General features: G+C 43.9%; 1 protein-coding gene across 4 annotated transcripts; it reads left to right on the top strand.

Annotated features, from left to right (window-relative positions):
* Window positions 1–12,419: 12,419 nt before the first annotated feature.
* On the top strand, window positions 12,420–17,625 carry LOC117267915 (neurogenic differentiation factor 2-like). Of its 4 annotated transcripts, none has more exons than XM_078161450.1 (2): window positions 12,420–12,525; window positions 15,402–17,625. In XM_078161450.1, the coding sequence occupies exon 2, from the start codon at window positions 15,409–15,411 to the stop codon at window positions 16,477–16,479; it is 1,071 nt and encodes a 356-aa protein (XP_078017576.1). In that variant the 5' UTR covers window positions 12,420–12,525; window positions 15,402–15,408; the 3' UTR covers window positions 16,480–17,625. The 4 variants fall into 4 exon arrangements, with proteins under 4 accessions (XP_078017576.1, XP_078017573.1, XP_078017572.1 ...); XM_078161447.1 differs by having other exon boundaries at window positions 12,524–12,895; XM_078161446.1 differs by lacking the exon at window positions 12,420–12,525 and adding an exon at window positions 13,203–13,747.
* The last annotated feature ends 649 nt before the right edge of the window (window positions 17,626–18,274 follow it).

Below are 18,274 nucleotides of genomic sequence, written 5' to 3' on the forward strand. Positions count from 1 at the left end.
TGTGGCTGTGAGGGAGAGAAGTGGGTGGTGGTGGAGGGGAGGGACCAAGGTCCAAAAGAAGGTGGAGCTATTGGAGAAGAGGGACGGCACCAGAGCAGAGAGGGGAGGAGAGGGAAGAGGATGTAACAGTGGGGGGTGGAGGGGAAGCGGCTGTGTTTTGTTTTTTTTTCTCTATCTATCTAAGCTGAGGTTGATTTGTAATCAGAAAAAAAATAATCTCATCACATCAGCTGAGCCTCTTTTGGCCTCTATTTGTGAATGAGAGATTTATGCTGAGAGAGGGAGGGAGCAGGGAGTGCAAGGAGGGATAAACAAGAAGAGAGATGTGTGGAGTATATGCAGAGGGGGAACGTACATGGGGATCCAGCGGCTAAGCTCATGCCACTGACATCGCTGGATTTATTGGGCTATGTGGCGTTATGCTGTGACCAGTCAGAGTTACGATGAAAAGCTCAGACTGTCTATCCGTCTTCGATCCTGTAAAGATTCATCAATAACAGAGACAAACCTCATTAAAAAGTTTTTTAACTGCCTGCAAAAAACATGTATGAGATACATTATCATAATTAAACAACAGAGGAAATGGCTCTGGGTGGCAACCTAGGTGGCCAGCTATGTCAACTATAGAAGGATCCGCCACTGGGAAATGGGAATTCAGTATCTAAAATACAGATAGAGAATGATGGATGTAGGGAGGGAAGGAGAAAGGAGGCAGATTGTAGAGGAAACAGAGGGGCAGTTCCAGTGCTATTTTCAGGGCCTTGCTGTTATTTCACTCGCATGGCAGAGGGATTTGGACAGTGAAAAGCGGTGGATTTGGCCTCAGGGCAGAGTTGAGCTTTGGCATGGGTTGGCATGAAGGAGATAGCCGGAGTGTTGGTGGAGGAGGAGGAGGAGGAAGAGTGTGAGGTGGCTGGAGGGGCTGAGTGAGCAGAATGGAGAAGAAGGTCAAGGTGTATATGGCGCTCTGGGAGCGCAACTGACGTTTACAGAGACCAGAAATACATTAAACAGTCAACTGAGTGTTTATCCCGCCGGTCAGAGAAAGCTGAACATGCCAGCATGTTATTTATTCACTGTTTCCGTGCGGGGAAGGATGAGGAGGGTGTGGGGTTTTGATTTTTAAAGGGTTTGTCTCAGCGTTTTAACTCTGCTACAATGCCACTCCTGTCTGAAGCAAAGCACCTTCTCCACATGCCTGCAGATGGCCACTCTTATTGCATCTCTTCATATAGGTGAAGCCTGAAAGGTTTGGGTTTAGGTTTCTGACAGACAAAATACAGACTGTCTGAGTAGTTGCTGAATGTTTGTGAAGAAATTAAATCTTTCTCAGCCACCCGCTGCCATTTGATTTTGTCGCCAGAGTGGTTACATAACTTTCACAGGACTTGAGCAACATGGTATGAGGAATGTGTAATAGGCTCTATTTAAGAAACCGGCTCACTACAAGCCACAAAATTCCAGTGTTTAATGAAACCAGTGATTGAGTAACTGTCAAATAATAACTAATAAACTGAGAAAGATTCCTCTATTTAAAGGACTGACCAATCATGGAGTGAGGAGCAGCCCTGTGACCTGACCATGATACAATAAACACAGGTGCACTCCAGTGTCCTTGTTCTCCATATTAACAAATAAAAAAGCCACAGATTCAGGACTGAGTCAGAGCTGAACAAACATGCTGAACACTTGTTTGGTTTGAGGGCACTGAGAGAGCTGATTAGCTGGTGTCAGGTCAGCACTGTGGTCATTAATGCCAGCAAGACAAAGGGCTGAATATCAGAAGTAGGCTTGGGCAGTACCAAGGTACTACAGTACATGGGTGTATTTAGAAATCCCAAAAGTATGATTTTCACTACAGTCAAAAATACAGATGCTCCTTTTTCTGGTAAACTATATGCAGATATGCTGCACTGAGGCAATGTAGTGCACAGCATCTGCCACTAGAGGTCAGTCTCTACAGGTAGAACAGGTTGCTGATTTGAGGATGACAAATGCAACTGGTGGGGATAATATTACAGGACTAGTAAAAAGAGAAATCTCTCTGCCCCTGTTTAGGAATATTGCCACATATAACTTTATCTTGAGATGACTTCTTCCAACTACAGAAGCAGTTCATTAGCCACATGGTTTTATTCAACATCTCCGTTCAGCCCACTGATGTGTCGGTATCCACTGAGGCAATAACTGTCATCAAGACCTTCAGTAAGAAGGGAGCTTATTTCCTATCTGTTCATTATTTTATTGGCCAGAGGTAAAGCTAGCAAGACTTGTCTAAGGTTAATTGCATATTGGATACACAACATAGGCTAGACAATGTCATACATGTCACAATTAACACAATACCAACATATACCGTACACCCCAGTGAAATGTCATGAAGGTATGAAGGTATAAAAAATGTATACCGCCCAGGTCTCAGAAGAGTTCTCTCCTCTTTATTCTCCCTGCAGTTGCTGCAAGTGAATTCATGAAAAAAACTTCAGAGATTCTAAAAACAGAGAAAGTTCCAGATGAACTGGAGTCATAGGGGGTTGCATTTAACAACGGCAAAACTAAAGGAATACTTCACACCCCAAAATGAGTTACTCACCCCATATTTAGTTGAATTTGTGAAGAAAACTTTGTTTTCCTGGTGTATGAAGAATCCAGTAACGTAGTAAATTCTTGATGAATGGAAGTCATAGGGGACTGCATACAACAGAAAAATCATATCAAAACATCCGTTTACAAACTCTCACCAAACTCATGCAGTAGAATTCAAGCCTCATTTAGCCAGTCAAGTGCTCAGAACTTCCCAAACAGACAGCTCTTTCCAATGGAGGACCTAAACTGAAAGTGAAACTTACCTCTGCTCTTTTCAAAGCCAGACTCCATTGACTCCGCCGTTGACAAAAACAGGAATCAGCCTCAGTCAGTTTCTTTTTTGTGTTATTGTGTGGTTTTTGATGTTGTAAAGCATTAGTTCAGATTCACCAAAAGCATACAATAACACTGATAGAGGCAGCAGTTGACCAGCAGCTTCCGTGTTCAGTTTCCCGTTGGAAAAGGCTCCTCTGTTTGGGAAGTAGCCTACTGATTATACAACTGGATAAATGAGACTTGGGTTATACGGCATGAGTTGTGTGAGAGTTTGTAAACTGATGTTTTGATATAAATTTGCTTGTGTAAAATACGGTCCCCTTATGACTTCCATTCATCAAGAATTTTCTCGGTTATTGGATTCTGTTATTGGATTCTTTGTACACCATGGAGGCGTGCAAGAAAAACAAAGTATACTTCACAAATTCAATGTAACACGGGGTGAGTAAGTAATTTTGGGGGGTGAAGTATACCTTTAATGCACTTTATTCGTGTGGCATTAGAAAAATAGTAAGTGGTTCATAGAAGATTTCAGGAAAATGTTTTGCCTCTTTCCATCTCACGCTGCCGTAGCATTCTTTAGACTAAAAATGAGGGAATGTTGGAAAAAATTGTAAAGAAATCCATTAACTGGGCAGGCCACAACTGCAAATATGAAATACACGAGACTCAAACTAAACTTAGCATCATTGATTGAAGTGTCCTCTGGTGCACCTGTAACCACACCTAACTGTAAAGTAACGGTGTCCTGCAGTACACTTGTATGTCACTGAAGCAAGGTGAGAATTTAAACAAATTTCCACATTTGGACAATTGAGTTTCAACTCTGTTCTATTTTAATCGGTTGGTATCACTTAAATTAAAAGAGTCTGCTGTACAGTGCGACTCCAATGAGAAAATAAACCTGAGAGGACAAGCCAAGATAAAACTGGAGAGAACAAGAAAGTAGTCAAACACAGACTAAACAAGCAAGTGCAAGGCTGTCGCAGTGAACATAAATAGGATGATCAGCTGTGATCTGAGACTCCAATATAAGACGAGGCATTTAATCTCCAAAAATAATCACAAATCTCTGGCAAAATAAAACTTGTCTTTCAGCCTTGGTTTGAGGATTTAGTGAGGAAAGTAACTGCAAATAAGATGTTTTTCTTTCTTTAAAAAATCATGATAAATCAAGTAAGAACATTATTAAAAAAGAGAATAAGAATAAAATTAGTGGCATGATTGTACGCTATGTGCTTCACTGTGCTGTTGTTCACAGAGATACTTAAACCTGGATTGATGCATATAAAATGATTTATAGAAAAGTATATTAGCACATGTGGAGACTTCATGCTGCATAATACATACAGGCTGGATTAGAGCACCAGAAAATCTGATTTAGGGCACCAGTAAATCAGATTTATTTATTTTTTTAAGTCAGACAGCACGTTCTGTTCTTAGGTAAATCCAATAGTATTTACTACTGGGGCGTTGCTCTGCCTTCTCAGCTCGTCATCTACAGCTCCATAAGAGCTGCTTTGTGTAATATGGAGGAGGTAAACACTTTGATGAACATCACTATGTCAAAGCAATAGGTATGAAGTGTTGCTCCACAAACACGAGCAGCCTCCCTATTTGCTGTTGTTAAAGAGACGAAATGTCAGGTGACACAGAGCAGCCAGGCATTGTCTGTCATATTAACAAAATCACTCCACACTGCTGACACACTGACAAGTAGAACAAACTGCTCTAATTAGGAATAGATATTCTTCATTATATGGACTCATTTGTGCATAAATGGATCAACAAAGAAAATCACCTGAGCTTTCATGTTCCGTGTTTACCTCAGCTGATCTTGATATTTCCAGTGTCCTGATGCTGCACCACTTAAATTGATTTGTAAATATTTGATCTGTATATTATGTAACCACTGCCTTTCAGTGTTTGTGGGTGTGAATCCCCCGGGGAGTGTCTGTATGTGTTTGTACCTCTAATTACGCCTGATATGTCACTTGCTCTGCTCGTGATGCAGCTAGGTGTATTTACAGACATCAGCTAAACCAACCTATATGTAGGCCCACAAGAGTCTGCTTCTGTTTTTAGTACGCTTCACTGTGTTTATACATATTATATCATTAAATCACGGTGCTGGCAGAACCAGAGGAAAAACCAGAGGAAGATGGATCACACTGTGATAATAACTCCAGCGGAAAGCAGGGACATGCTGTACAAAATGTGTGACATGTGCACTGTACACACACACACACACACACACACACACACTGGAGACACTCCAAAGCAGCTCCAAAGACAGATTAGGAAAAAGTGTGTAATTCTATCTACTCCTAAACAGGGCATCTTGTACCATGTGACACTTGGTGGCGCAAGAGCTGACAAAAACCTCCCTGTTATGAAAGTGACTCACAGGCCCCTCAGACCCCCTACTGATGATACCCGACCTGCCATAAAGACCAAATGTATTCTGGGTATGGATTCTGAATTAATGATAGCTGAAAACAAAAGGAACAAGCAACAGTTTTGGAAAAATAACAGAAGAAGACATAAATCTAGTCCACTCCTTGACCCCTCTCATTCATGCCACCTAATTCCCTCTATTTGCCAGGTGCTCCTGCAGTAATAAGCTGATACCTTCACAGGGGATTTCAGGGACAAACCTCGCTGTAAAAAGTGAAATATTCCATTAATCAGGATCACAGAGAGGCTTTGTACCATCATAGCAGGTGTCCTGGGACACAGAGAAGCGCTGCCTGTCATTCAACACCTGACTCCTCACTCAACCCCCTCCTTTCCCTTATATAACATACCATCACACAATAAACAGGTACTGTTCACATCAACAGTCATAGTCACATGCACCTGGCCTCGCTGCACTGTCTTGCAGTTTCAAGCTGTAGTTGTTGCTGCACTGTTGGTGATGAAGGGTACAGGTGCACCATCTGCTGTCCTGTTGATGTCATTACGAGTGACACATAAATAATCATGACATTTTGCTGATTCTTTGAAATTTTGTGCTCCTCATCGTATTTTTTTCACAAAGTTATTTATTGATCTTCCTGTTCCTATGATTTGTTCCAGGGGTTTTTACTTACCGCTTTTGATATAGATGTAATTTTCCTGTTTGATTGGTCCCTTCAGCAGAGATCCTAACACAAAATGGTGCACTGAGCACTGTACATGAAAATACGACAGAAAACAAAGGGACAGACAGGGGATTACCTCCTCAGCTTGTTATCATTGCATTTTCAGACGTGAGGGAACCAGTATATCCATCTGGAATGTGTTGGGACAACACAGCGTATGATGGGACACTGAGAATTTAGGGAGAGGATCACAGGAGTAAGGAGAGAGGAGATATAAGGAAAGACACAGAGAAGGACAGGAGTTAAAATGAGACTAATTTATCATCAATGTGGAGGGTTAAATAGCAAGTAAAAGTGTGGTTCTCAAATTGGGGTCTTAAGACCACCAGAACAGATGACCTTTGTTGAGACCCAACTGAGGCTCCCTGCACAATGAACTCACATATGCCTTTTTTACAGTGAAGAAAATCAGTGAGTACCTGTGCAATTATTGTGTTTGAAGGTTTCACGCTATGCACAGTTTCAGCAATAGCAGACAACATAACGTATCACGGATGTGGGACTATAACAAACCTGTGAAGATGTATTTCTCTGCTAGAAAGATGGTCTTTTCATAGGCTGTCTATGCAGTATAAAGACACATAATACTTTTAAAATTGGTGCTCCCTGACCAGAGGAAACAGCAGAAAAGGGGCTGTTGCATTTGATTTGAAGTAAGAAATCTACAACTACCACAATGCACTGCACCACACCGGACCAATAAACACTCCTGCTGGTGGGTGACATAATGCAAGCTTGGCTATTTTGACACAGGAAACAATATGGCAACTGGCAGATAACAATCTTGAATACAGTTAAATGGTAAGTTAAAATATGAGACTGAAAACATTTTAGAGAAGAAATAAGCGACACAGTAACAGAATTTTGGTTCATATTTGATTAACAGTGCTTAGTTTTACAGTTTGATTTCAGTTTTGTCAGCCTCAGTTTTTCCAGTAGTTCATGGAACAGTACGGCAGTCACTTCCTGTTTACAAATTCTTGTACTACAGCCAAACAGTGCACTGAAATGTGGTTCTGAAGACATTAAAGGTGAGAAATAGGCAGTAACAGAATCTTGGTTTATACTTAATTTGCACTACCTAGTTTTACATTTGATCTGAGTTTGGTCTGAGTTTGAGAGAGAGGGGGAGACAGAGTTGAGTCTCTCTCTCATCCTTCTGTAGATTCAAGAAGTGTATTGTCACTTGCACAGTAAACACAGCGATTTACACCACACAATAAAATTCTAAATTGCCATTTCCCCTCCTCGCAAACCAATAATAAATAAGAATAAAAGTTAGATTTAAATTAAATTAAAATAAGCACGATTGATGATTTGTGAGCCCGATGTGATGGTAGGGGGCTGTGTTCGGTGCTGTTGTTCAGCCGTCTGATGGCCAGTTGGAGCTGTTTGTCAGTCATGTTGTCCTGGATTTCACACTCTAGTAGTATCTGCCTGATGTGTGAAGAGACTGTGGTTGGTGTGTGTGCTGTCCTTGATGATGTTGTGGGCCTTCCTGATGAACCTGACTCTCTGTGTTCATGGTGGTAGGCAGTACAAAAATGAGGAAGTGGAAGTGTAGTTCGAGCAACAGCCCTGGAGCCAGCGAAAAATTGGCTGAATGATGCAAAACGCATCATCCACATGCATTTTGTCTGAGATGAGCAGGGAGATCTGGGTGCTGGTAAGATGGAGGGAAGTTTACCGCAGTTCACTTACACATACTGCCTACTTGGTTATGATACGAAGCTAGTTGGAAATCAACGAAGTCTCCCTTTAAGATATAAAAGACTCTTCTTTACTGCAAAATAGCTGGCTCCTGTGTAATGTCAATTACTTTATTGCCTCTCATGGTTACACTTAATGTGACTGGTCTGATAATAGGGAAGGAAATGGTGTAAAAATGACTCTACTACCACAGAGTTTCTGCTTTTCTACTTGAGGGCACAAGAAAAAAAGCATTTCTTTTTGACAATTATCTCTCTTAAATTTGAATTCAAATTTTTTATGGTTAGTTTAATGTTAAACAGAGTCTAACAACTCAAAAGTGTAAGTACAGACAACACACAGAGCTTAAATGATAAAAGTGATCATTATGAATATATTCCAGTAGATGGCAGCCTTTTGTTACACTTGGCTCTCGGAGAGGCTCATCTCCTGTTGACTGGAAGGAGCTTTCCTAATGGGGGTTGAAATTGAAACTGAGGTGCTCATTTAGGATGGAAGCAAATTTAAAATGTGTCACCACTGAGGAACACTGAATAGATGTACTAATCACTATCAACAGGATGTGGCAGCATGCAAGAGATACCATGGAGAGAAAATCTACTGGTACATGACTGAAGATGAATGAAACACTTGATTCCTGAAAAGGTGAGGACGCTTTGATGAGTGGGAGATATGTCCAAACTTTGATGTGGAGATTTTTAATGAGGTAGACCTGGGTAAAATGATAATAATGATAATAAATAGCAGACAAAAACAACACGACAGAGGTATGAGTGTTTGTGTGAGTGACAATAAATGTGTGGGTGGGTGCGAGGAGTAAAGTAGGGTGGGGTGTTGGAGATGTAGCAGGTGGAAGACATGGTGGAGGCAGAGACAGAGGAGGACGTGGCAGTAGGGCAGTGATTTAATTAGCACCCTCTACCCCCTCCAGCCCTTCACTCATAGCATCAATAATGCATGGCCCCTTGTTTCCACTGCCATAATTAATCCTCTCTTACTATAATTAAAAGCCAAAAATCCCACAAGATGGTTCAGCTTGGCCAGGCACGGGTTGGGTTGGCACGGGAACTGATAAAAAACTCCAGAGCTTCACACACACACCCTGTGGACCGACAGATCGACAGACAGACATGTTGACAGAGAGATCAATAGTCGTCCCAACTCCAACACAAGCGGAGTGAATGAGGCATGAAGGCAGAGCTGAGAATACATGGCAAATGTGACACGCAGGCAAATTAGATGAATGGATTTGATGGACGTGAACCGCTCCTTGAAAATTTGCTTTTTGTGCATCGTGTTTGTGAATGAGTGAGAAAGTGAGGGAAGAGCGAGCCAAGCACAAATCTACCAACCCCAGAAAGGAGGACGGATGGAGGAGGATGTGCACACACACACAAACACACACATACTTACACAGGCTCCCAGATGAGGTTTGTCTCCACAGCAGCCAAGCCAGACGAGAGGGAGAGGTGGAGCTTTCTGATGCTGCAATTAGGACCACACTGTCTGGGCGAGCAAACAAGAATGAATATTTCAGTCCGGAGATCTTCGTGGGTACCTATGGTGGGGGCCTGGCACACCTACAGGCACACACACGCACACACACATGGAGAGATACACAACTCACCACGGCTGCCAGAATTATTCACCTCCCAATCACAGATGCCACAATTATCACATCAGTATCGCTGCGTAAACGATGCCAACTGTTATGCTCATTGAACTATTGTACAAGGTTTACAATATCAGTATAAATATGCATCAGTGGGAGCAGCCATAGCATGTAGCTGAGGGTTTCTCCTTTGTGAGAATAGGTGCAACCAGCATCCCAGCTTGGCCACATGCCAGGAAACAGCACAGTTGGCAGAGCAGAGGTCATATCTCATATGTAGCCTGAATTTCTTCTCCTTTCCTCACTTCCTCTTGCAGACAGAGAGTACTCACCTCACTCACTCACCTCTTCAGGGCTCTTCAGCATTTTTTAAATAGTGCTTCACTTCAGAAGCTCCGAGTGTGCACACCCTCTCCACCAGTCACACACACAGGACCTGTACAATAGGAGCACTCCCTCTGGTGTGGGTTCATTGTCGATGCTCCGCGCAGCCCTCCTCCTGCCCCCGCCGTCCTCGGCCCCCATCTCCACTTGATTTATCGCTCTAAAATACCACTGCACTAATTAGTCAAGTAATTAATTAATAGGCATTTGCATTTGTGCATATGCAATTAGGGGGCTGGAGAGAGGAGAGTGCAGATGGGGTCCGGGAGTCTGGTGGGGGTGGGAGGGTGTGTGTGTGTGTGTGTGTGTGTGTGTGTGTGTGTGTGTGTGTGTGTGTGTGTGTGTGTGTGTGTGCGTGCATGCTGTATTTCATATTTGTGCCAGCAGAAGTTTGCACTTCTTCCAGAAAGATAAGTGAAGTGCAGGTCATCACCTCACACGTCTGACAGTGAGAGAAGGAGGAAGGGAGGGGGAAGATGACAAAGGTACGGAGGTGTGGCTTGATGACTTTGAAAGGCTATTGGGTGTCATTTGACCATGGAGGAAAAAAAAGAGTGATGGAGATTTTGATATCTTAAAGGGAAAGAGCTTCAATTTTTTGCATCTTGATCACATGCATTTAGCCTATGAAAAAGCACAGCAGGTGGCCCTTACTTAAGACTAATCCGCATACAAACAGGATGCAAAGTCATTCTAAAATAACGTAATTCCAAACAAGCTCTCCTCCGGCATTTCAATATCAGATCAAAGCCTCCCTGATTGGAGTCTCCTCTAGCCCGGCGCTGGCTAAAGCCACACTGTTGACATTTAGCATTTATTTTGGCAAGGTGACCTGAAGGTTGTTTGGGACTTGTTGAGAAGCATCAGCCCCCCCTCTCCATGACCGCAGCCCCTGCATCTCCCCCCTCCTCAGTGCAGCTGAGGTAGGATAGGGCACCGATTTGGCTGGCGGTGAAGCCCTTCTACACGCACATACACACACACTGACACAATCACCCCACCATGGTTTGGGGTAGTGCCAGGTTACCATCCCCTCATCCCATAAGGGATGAGACACATTAGTGAATGTGCGGCATCACGGCTCCCTAGCCACAGCTGCCACACTACTGGTGACCCCAGGGATGACCCCGCAACCCCCCCAAACGCTCTCTCGGTTGTGGCTGCGGAGGAGATGTAGGGGTGATCCAGGCCCAAGGACATGATGAGCTTCTATCAGCTATTTCTCAGCCTCCAGGTCCCTGTTCCCTCAGTCCGGTGGGTGTCTTTGTGCCAAGTTGGACTTGGTGGTCATCGAGCTCATTTCTCCCACATTAACTCCACTAATGTCTGCTAAATAGAGAGATCTAGGAGCCGGGATGGACACAATGCAGCGAAGCAGACACACCGAAGGGACTGGGATGCTGGTGGTGAGGAATTCTTCCTTTTATGTCACTGATGTGCCAACGTGCCTAAATCTTGGGCACCTCTGCCAGCTCCTGCCAGCACCAATTCCCTGTCATCTACAGCTATACCCCTCCCTTCCTCCTCTTTTTTCATCCATCCCTAGTGGGCCTACACACCTGGGTCTCACTCCCTCTCACACACCCTTCCTCTCACAGTGCCTATACGTCTCTTTCCCCCTCTCTCTATCCGATGCTCACCCCTGCAGGCGCCCCTCACTCAGCACTGCATGCTGGAAACACCAGCAGCAGCAGCTCTGGCAAACCTCACACACTTGGACACAGCTACCAGTAAACATTTGATCTTCACACTTAACCTCATGAGCACCAGTCCACACACACACGCACACACACCATGCAACAGAAGCCTTTGTAACATTATACCTACTAATTTGACTCATTTGCAGCTTTGGCAAGTGGGTCATCTGCACCCCAGTGTTGTGCCCACAAGAGTCAGAACAAATCACAATTGGTTTGGGTTGTTGGTTCTCCGAATACATAGAAGCATAATTTGATCCAATTAGGTAAATAAATAAACAATATGCCTTCTGTTCCACGGCCTTAATGCACTTATAATGCATCCCCATCCCCCTACCTCCACCCATCTTGCTTCTGGAACAGAAATGTGATGGAGGGTGAGCCCAGTTTACCCACCTTTCATTTGCTGAGGAGTTAATTGGTGTAATCTTATAATAGGCCCTGTACATTATTACTGTATTATCGTCTTAGATATGAGGATAGAGTGGTTTAAAGAGGTTAATTGATTGTGTAAAGCATAATACTGTATATAACACTGTAATATTATGCTTGACCCCTGAGGAGTAATTATTACTGTAATATTCCTATTGGGAGTCAGCATATAAGTTGACCTTATCATACTTAATGTACATTTACTTCCTATAATATCACAATAATCGTCCTCGTGGTGACTGCTGGGAGATCTTCTCTCCTCTAAATTACATTAAACACTGACGCGTGAGTTTGGCAGGTGAATGAGAAAATTCACAGGTTTGATTAAAAAAAGACAGCCTCCATCCCTTGAAGCAGCAGCACAGGTCAACAATGATGAGTTTTGTTGTTCCACCATTTTATTTTCTCCCTCTCTCTTCTGTTTTTCCTCCTTTTTTCTGGCTGTGTGAGCTCTAGCGCGGTGACAGATGGCGGAGCCCTCCTCCTCCTCCTCCTCCACCACCACCTCCTACCTCCTCCTCCTTCTTCTCTCTCTCTCTCTCTCCCTCTCTCCCTCTCTACGTCTCTCTCCCCCCGCGGGCAAATCTCTCCGAATGCGGGCGCATGTCAATCACCGGGCTCTCATGTGATGGCTCTTGCCGGTGACGTGCCAGCCATATGGGCGCTGGCATCACAGCCTTAGCTGGTATGTAACCCCGTCCCCGGTAGCTCACGGTTGCCACACGCGCACTCTCTCACACACACACACACATTTCCACACTCACACACACACACACACACATGCACACACTTACTCACTCACACGTATATACACACAGACACGCCAAGACGCATGTTCGTTCACAAGCTCCGGTTATTCGAGTGCGCGCGCCGGGAGAGAAGCACCCCTAAACAACCCGTCAGCGCCAGTGAAAGAAAGCCGCGCGCTGCCTGCCTGCACCTATACACTGTCAGGGAGCGTTGGTTCGCTCGCTCGTGCGGTCCCTGAAGATGGTCTGAAACTCAAGCGCGTTTTTTTTTTCTCCTCCCATCCCCTGTGAAGAGCTCGAGCCGAGGTAAGTTGGAACATAAACATCAACAATAGCAAAAAAAAAAAAAAAAAAAAGCTGGAGATGCTGAAGTGCCAGTCCAAAATGGAGGGAGAAATTAATCTAATAAACAGATGAACAGATGCATATTAATGCAAGGTGTCATCTCTGTGTTATATAGTTATACTGTACTTTAAATGGCGTGTTTTGGTGAATTAAATCACCTTTATCTTGGACAGTTTGCTGCGTAAAAGGCGAATCTGGCGTGAATCCACATGGAAATGTAATGTATAGTCGCCTTCTGTGCCTGTTTGCTGTGGTATGCACCTAGTCTGCGTAAATCTGGTGATGGCACACTTTGAAATCCATTCCAACAACAACAAAAAAGATGTCATAAATGGATATACAAGGCATGTGCATGCTTGAGGTTTTATTAGATTTCCGTATGAGCGCGCTTGCACAAACACCTCCTCACTCCCCCGTTCTCCCTCCGCGTGCCCTTCAACTTTTGACATCCAAATCTACCTGGATTATAAAAGCTAACATCAAACACCGCGCTCCAGTCAAAAAGGCAAGCGTCTCCCGCTCCCGATTTCACTCCTCCAGGATCATTTCCACGGAGCAGTCCTGAGCATTGGAGTATAGCCCCTTACAGCAGGCTGTAAATAGATCATATCGGACACTAATTTGATTTCGAGATTCCTGCGTCTGGACCCGGAATCACAGAGAGACACAAAAGACAATCAGCGTGCAGAAGCAGAAATTTCTGTGGAAGATTTTGACACCAGCCTCAGCGAAAGGACGTCCTCGAGCTTAACGGGAGATTTATTGATGATTTTGTCGATGATTTGCACGTTTAATCTCGGAGCAAATGAAAGGGTGGGACAGCGCCATTGAATGTGACAGGCAGTGTGCAGCGTGATTTATCTCTGTTTGTCTAGTTTTATCTCCAACAATCTATCTCGACACAACATTGTTTAACCCACAGTGGGTGCAGCTACAGTGGAGCTATTGCAGGGATGTGTGGTTGTTTTTTTTTTATATTTAACGAGGGCTAAAAGGATACAAGCGATTTCCATCTGTAAAGGGTTATCGCCGACTCAAAAAAGTGCTTTGAAATCATGCACTCGTGCATACTGAATTATGTGTGAAATCTATTTCGTGTAAGCTGCACGGTCTGTTAATTAAACGTTGTTGTTGTGTGTGTGTTTTTTCCTTTCTAATTGAGCAAACCTCCTGAGCCTGAGATTTAAAAACGAGATTTTGCCCCTGGCACACCCCCCGAGATAATTAACCAACCATCACAGCCTACCTTACTGTGGGCTGCAAGTCTGTCTGCCGCTGCACTATAATAATAGATGGGAAGTGAAACATGTTAGGGAGGAAGCCAGAGGAGGCTTATTGGAGCTGTCAAAGATCACATCGTCTTTCTGTAGCCCCTTTTTTTCCTGAGATGGGACTGCACTTACTAATCAAGTGGTAGGCTGATCAAATAATTTTTTCATTTTGGGTTTATTAATTAGCATGTTTGCTTGATTGTTATAGTTAATTGCTGACTATTAGTTCAATTGTGGTTCGTTATGGCCGCGCGTAAAATGATTTTGAGGTATTTTTAGAAATATTTTAGACGCATTTTTCGCCTGAAAATTCCATATTATTATTGTTCTATTTTTTTATTAGCTGAGATAACATCAATCATTTTAATTTGTCACATTAAATCATATTAATAAAATTTTTGTGAAGTGTAATTATAATAAAATAAATCAAAGCTTGATCTTTTTGCAGGTGTAAACCAAAAATTGTGTGCCACCTCTCCTCTTGCTTCTCGCTCACAGGCCTCGTTATTCTAATATCTCTCAAAGCCTTTTTACAGCTTGAGTTAGGACACGTCTGTAAGACTTAATTTAATAATCAGCGTGACTTTAAACGGGGCTGCAGCCTATCAATTAAATAAAATCCCCCCTTTTGCCTCCTCTGAGGAGAGAGGTGTATGGTGTGGATGAATAGTGCTGGAATGCAGCCAGGAGTGTATATGGGCGTCAGGAGGAGTGAAAGTGGGGGCCCCCAAGGGACCTGTAATGTGGCCCCTGCCGCTGGGACCCGCTGCGAGAGGACGCGACAGGGCACACGGATGACAGCAGGGAATTAAATGGGGATCCGTCTGGCTGTAACTCAGGGCAAAGCTTTAAGGGCTGATTTCTCTCTGTGTTTTTTTATTCCCCTTTTATTTACACAGTTTGTCCTTCAGGCAAAAATAACGACTCGGGTATATTTTATAATAAAAAATCAATGTGTTGATAGTGTGTGTTAGTGACCTTACACCTTACAATCAATATATCTTCAGTGGGACTTCTATAGCTCCAATATTTGGATGTTTATACGTGCGTAAAAGTGAGTTTTACCTCAAACGACTGCGTTTTTTTTCTGCCACTATATGACAAACATCTCTTCGTTTATTTCATTGTATATTTACTATGTGCATGTTCTGTGCATGCGAGGCCTAATCTTCGATCTCCTTTTCTTTCTCCTCCAGAGCCACAATGTTGACGAGGCTTTTCAGTGACCCCTCGCTGCTTCCCGATGTGCAGAAGTACTCGGGCTGGCCGGAGGACAGCGAGGACGAGGACACTAAGATCAAAGATGAGGATGCGGACACCCAGGACGACATGGACGGATCTGATCTGAGAGGAGACAGCCGGACGCACTCCGAGCACGCCGGGGAAGACGACGATGACGACGAGCCTGAGGAAGAGGACGACGGAGAGGACACAGAGGGAGACAGGCCCAAGAAAAGGGGCCCCAAGAAGCGCAAAATGACCCCGGCCCGCATCGAGCGCTCCAGGTTGCGGCGGGTAAAGGCCAACGCGCGGGAGCGGACCCGCATGCACGACCTGAACTCTGCGCTCGACAATCTGCGTAAAGTGGTTCCCTGCTACTCCAAAACGCAAAAACTTTCCAAAATCGAGACGCTGCGGTTGGCCAAAAACTATATCTGGGCCCTGTCGGAGATATTGCGCTCTGGAAAAAGGCCCGACCTTGTGTCCTACGTCCAGACGCTGTGCAAGGGACTCTCCCAGCCCACGACAAACCTGGTGGCGGGATGCCTGCAGCTGAACTCCCGTAACTTCCTCACCGAGCAGCAGTGTCAGGACGGGGGGAGGTACGGCTCCGGCTCCTTCTCCATGCATTCCTACCCCTACCAGTGCGCGCGCCTCTCTAGCCCCCACTGCCAGCCGGGCTCGAACTCGCATCCGCTGAGGACGCACGGCTACTGCTCGGCTTACGACTCTCTGTATGGTGGGAGCGGGTCCCCGGAGTATAACAGCCCCGAATATGAGGGGCCCCTCAGCCCGCCCCTGTGCGTCAATGGCAACTTTTCCCTGAAGCACCAAGGCTCAGCGTCCCCCGACAACGAGAAGGGGTACCACTACTCTATGCATTACTCCAGTCTGCCTGGCTCCAGGCCCACGGGGCCCCACAACCTGGTGTTTGGCTCCTCGGGGGGCCGGAGCGGCATTCACTCTGAAAACGTCCTGCCTTACCACGACATGCACTTACACCACGAACGGGCCCCTGTGTATGATGAACTGAACGCGTTTTTTCACAATTAAAAACGAGAAGCCCACCGTGCGTCCCCTTGCAATCAACAATCTATCCACGGCACACTTTTTAACAAGCTTACCCGCCAGGATTTAGGCGTTCTGGAGAGATGTTTCACTCATTGTCATTTAGTGTTTTCCTTTCAGATATTCCATCTTTTTTTGTTTTGCTATAGTCAGAGATGTAATGGAGGGTAATCCACCTGACCCACAATCTGATCTGTGCAGCAGAATTTATCCAAACTGAAATAAATCTCTAAAAGGAACACTGATAAACAAATCAAGACCTATGATGATGGGAGGATTTCAAAAATATTAATGTTTCTTAAAAATGTGATTTGTGTTTGTATCGGTGGTTGTTTGCATTTTGACTGGAAGTTACCCACTTATTTATTCACCACTACATTACTGGCTACAGCTGCACCTGAACATTGGCGGAGGTTTTCTAAAATGATGATATTAGAAATGAATCAATGAAGAAGCTAATGCAAATCACATTTACTCGCCTCTACGTGCGAGATTTGGGAGATTGTGGGGTATTTTTTAAATGTTGAAATCTTAAGAAATGCAGAGGGAAATGCTGAAACCGAGCAGAGAGGAAAAAAAAGATGTGCAAGTTGGGTTGTTTCAGCAGAGTCTGTCCTCCAGCAGATCAATCGTTTCGCATCTATGCAAAACCCAACGAGACCACAGAGCGAGGCAACAAGGCCCAGAAAGACACTGTATGAAAGACACACACACACACACACACACACACACACACACACACACACTGAATATGACAATGGCTGGGCTGGCCAAAATTCAATTTTAAAAAAAAGAAATGAAATCAGACATTTTCTCATTTTCTTTTTTCTCTTATTTATTTATTCATATTCTTCTACTTGAGCCATTGCACTGTTTTTTATTTCAAATTAAATATTGGTTCGATATCTCCGTTTTGATTTGCAATGCTATGTTGAATAGGTTATTATTATTATCATTATTATTATTGCACGTATTTACTGTGTTGTTTTTCTTTTGTAATTAATGTTAATAGTCAATGGAAATGAAGGGATCCCATGTGTTGCTGAGCATTTTTCTTTTCCTTTCATAAAATTCAAGTCTTTCAACTTTGTATTCAACCAACTGTGTGGTAAAATAAAATGACGATAAATGAGACATGTGCAACTTGATTTTTTTCACCTATCGAACATTATTTACAGCATCTCCAAAACGTGGTTACTTTACACTCTCTATGGGAAATTAAAAAAAAAAACAACGAATAGATCTGACATTTGTATTTGAAGAGGTATTGGAGATTTAGGAGACATTAACCTGCAGCAGCCTTTTTGTCAGTGGGTAATATGAGGCTGGTGCTACAACCTGCAGGAGCTGCTCACAGAGCCTCAGGGCCTTCATCCTGTAAACTGGGACAGGAGGGAGAGGGCACTTCTTCTTGATGAAGTAAATTGGTGCCAATGCGTCATTTTTGTTTAGTGGACAGCTCAACATTTTAAAAGCAGCCTTTAAATAAAAGTATGGACTGGTTTAAAATGCAGGATGAAAACAAATTTGGATTCAGTGGCTGTAAAACACAGCCTGATTGGAGCCTGGACACACTGGTCAACAAATGCAAACTATGCAGGTTAGCTCATGCCAAAGCGTTGCATTCAAGGTCATCAGGATAATAATGGAGCCCTGCTTCATATTTGACTATTAAGAAAAGATGTGAGGGAGAAATGTGTTTCAGCACCGCGGAGAGCTCCTGCAGCTGCCGTCTGATCCGGACTGTGCAAGATTCAGATTTGGGAAAAATCCAAATAAT

This window comes from Epinephelus lanceolatus, chromosome 18 (genome assembly GCF_041903045.1).
Source record: "Epinephelus lanceolatus isolate andai-2023 chromosome 18, ASM4190304v1, whole genome shotgun sequence".
NCBI classification, from domain to species: Eukaryota; Metazoa; Chordata; class Actinopteri; order Perciformes; family Serranidae; genus Epinephelus; species Epinephelus lanceolatus.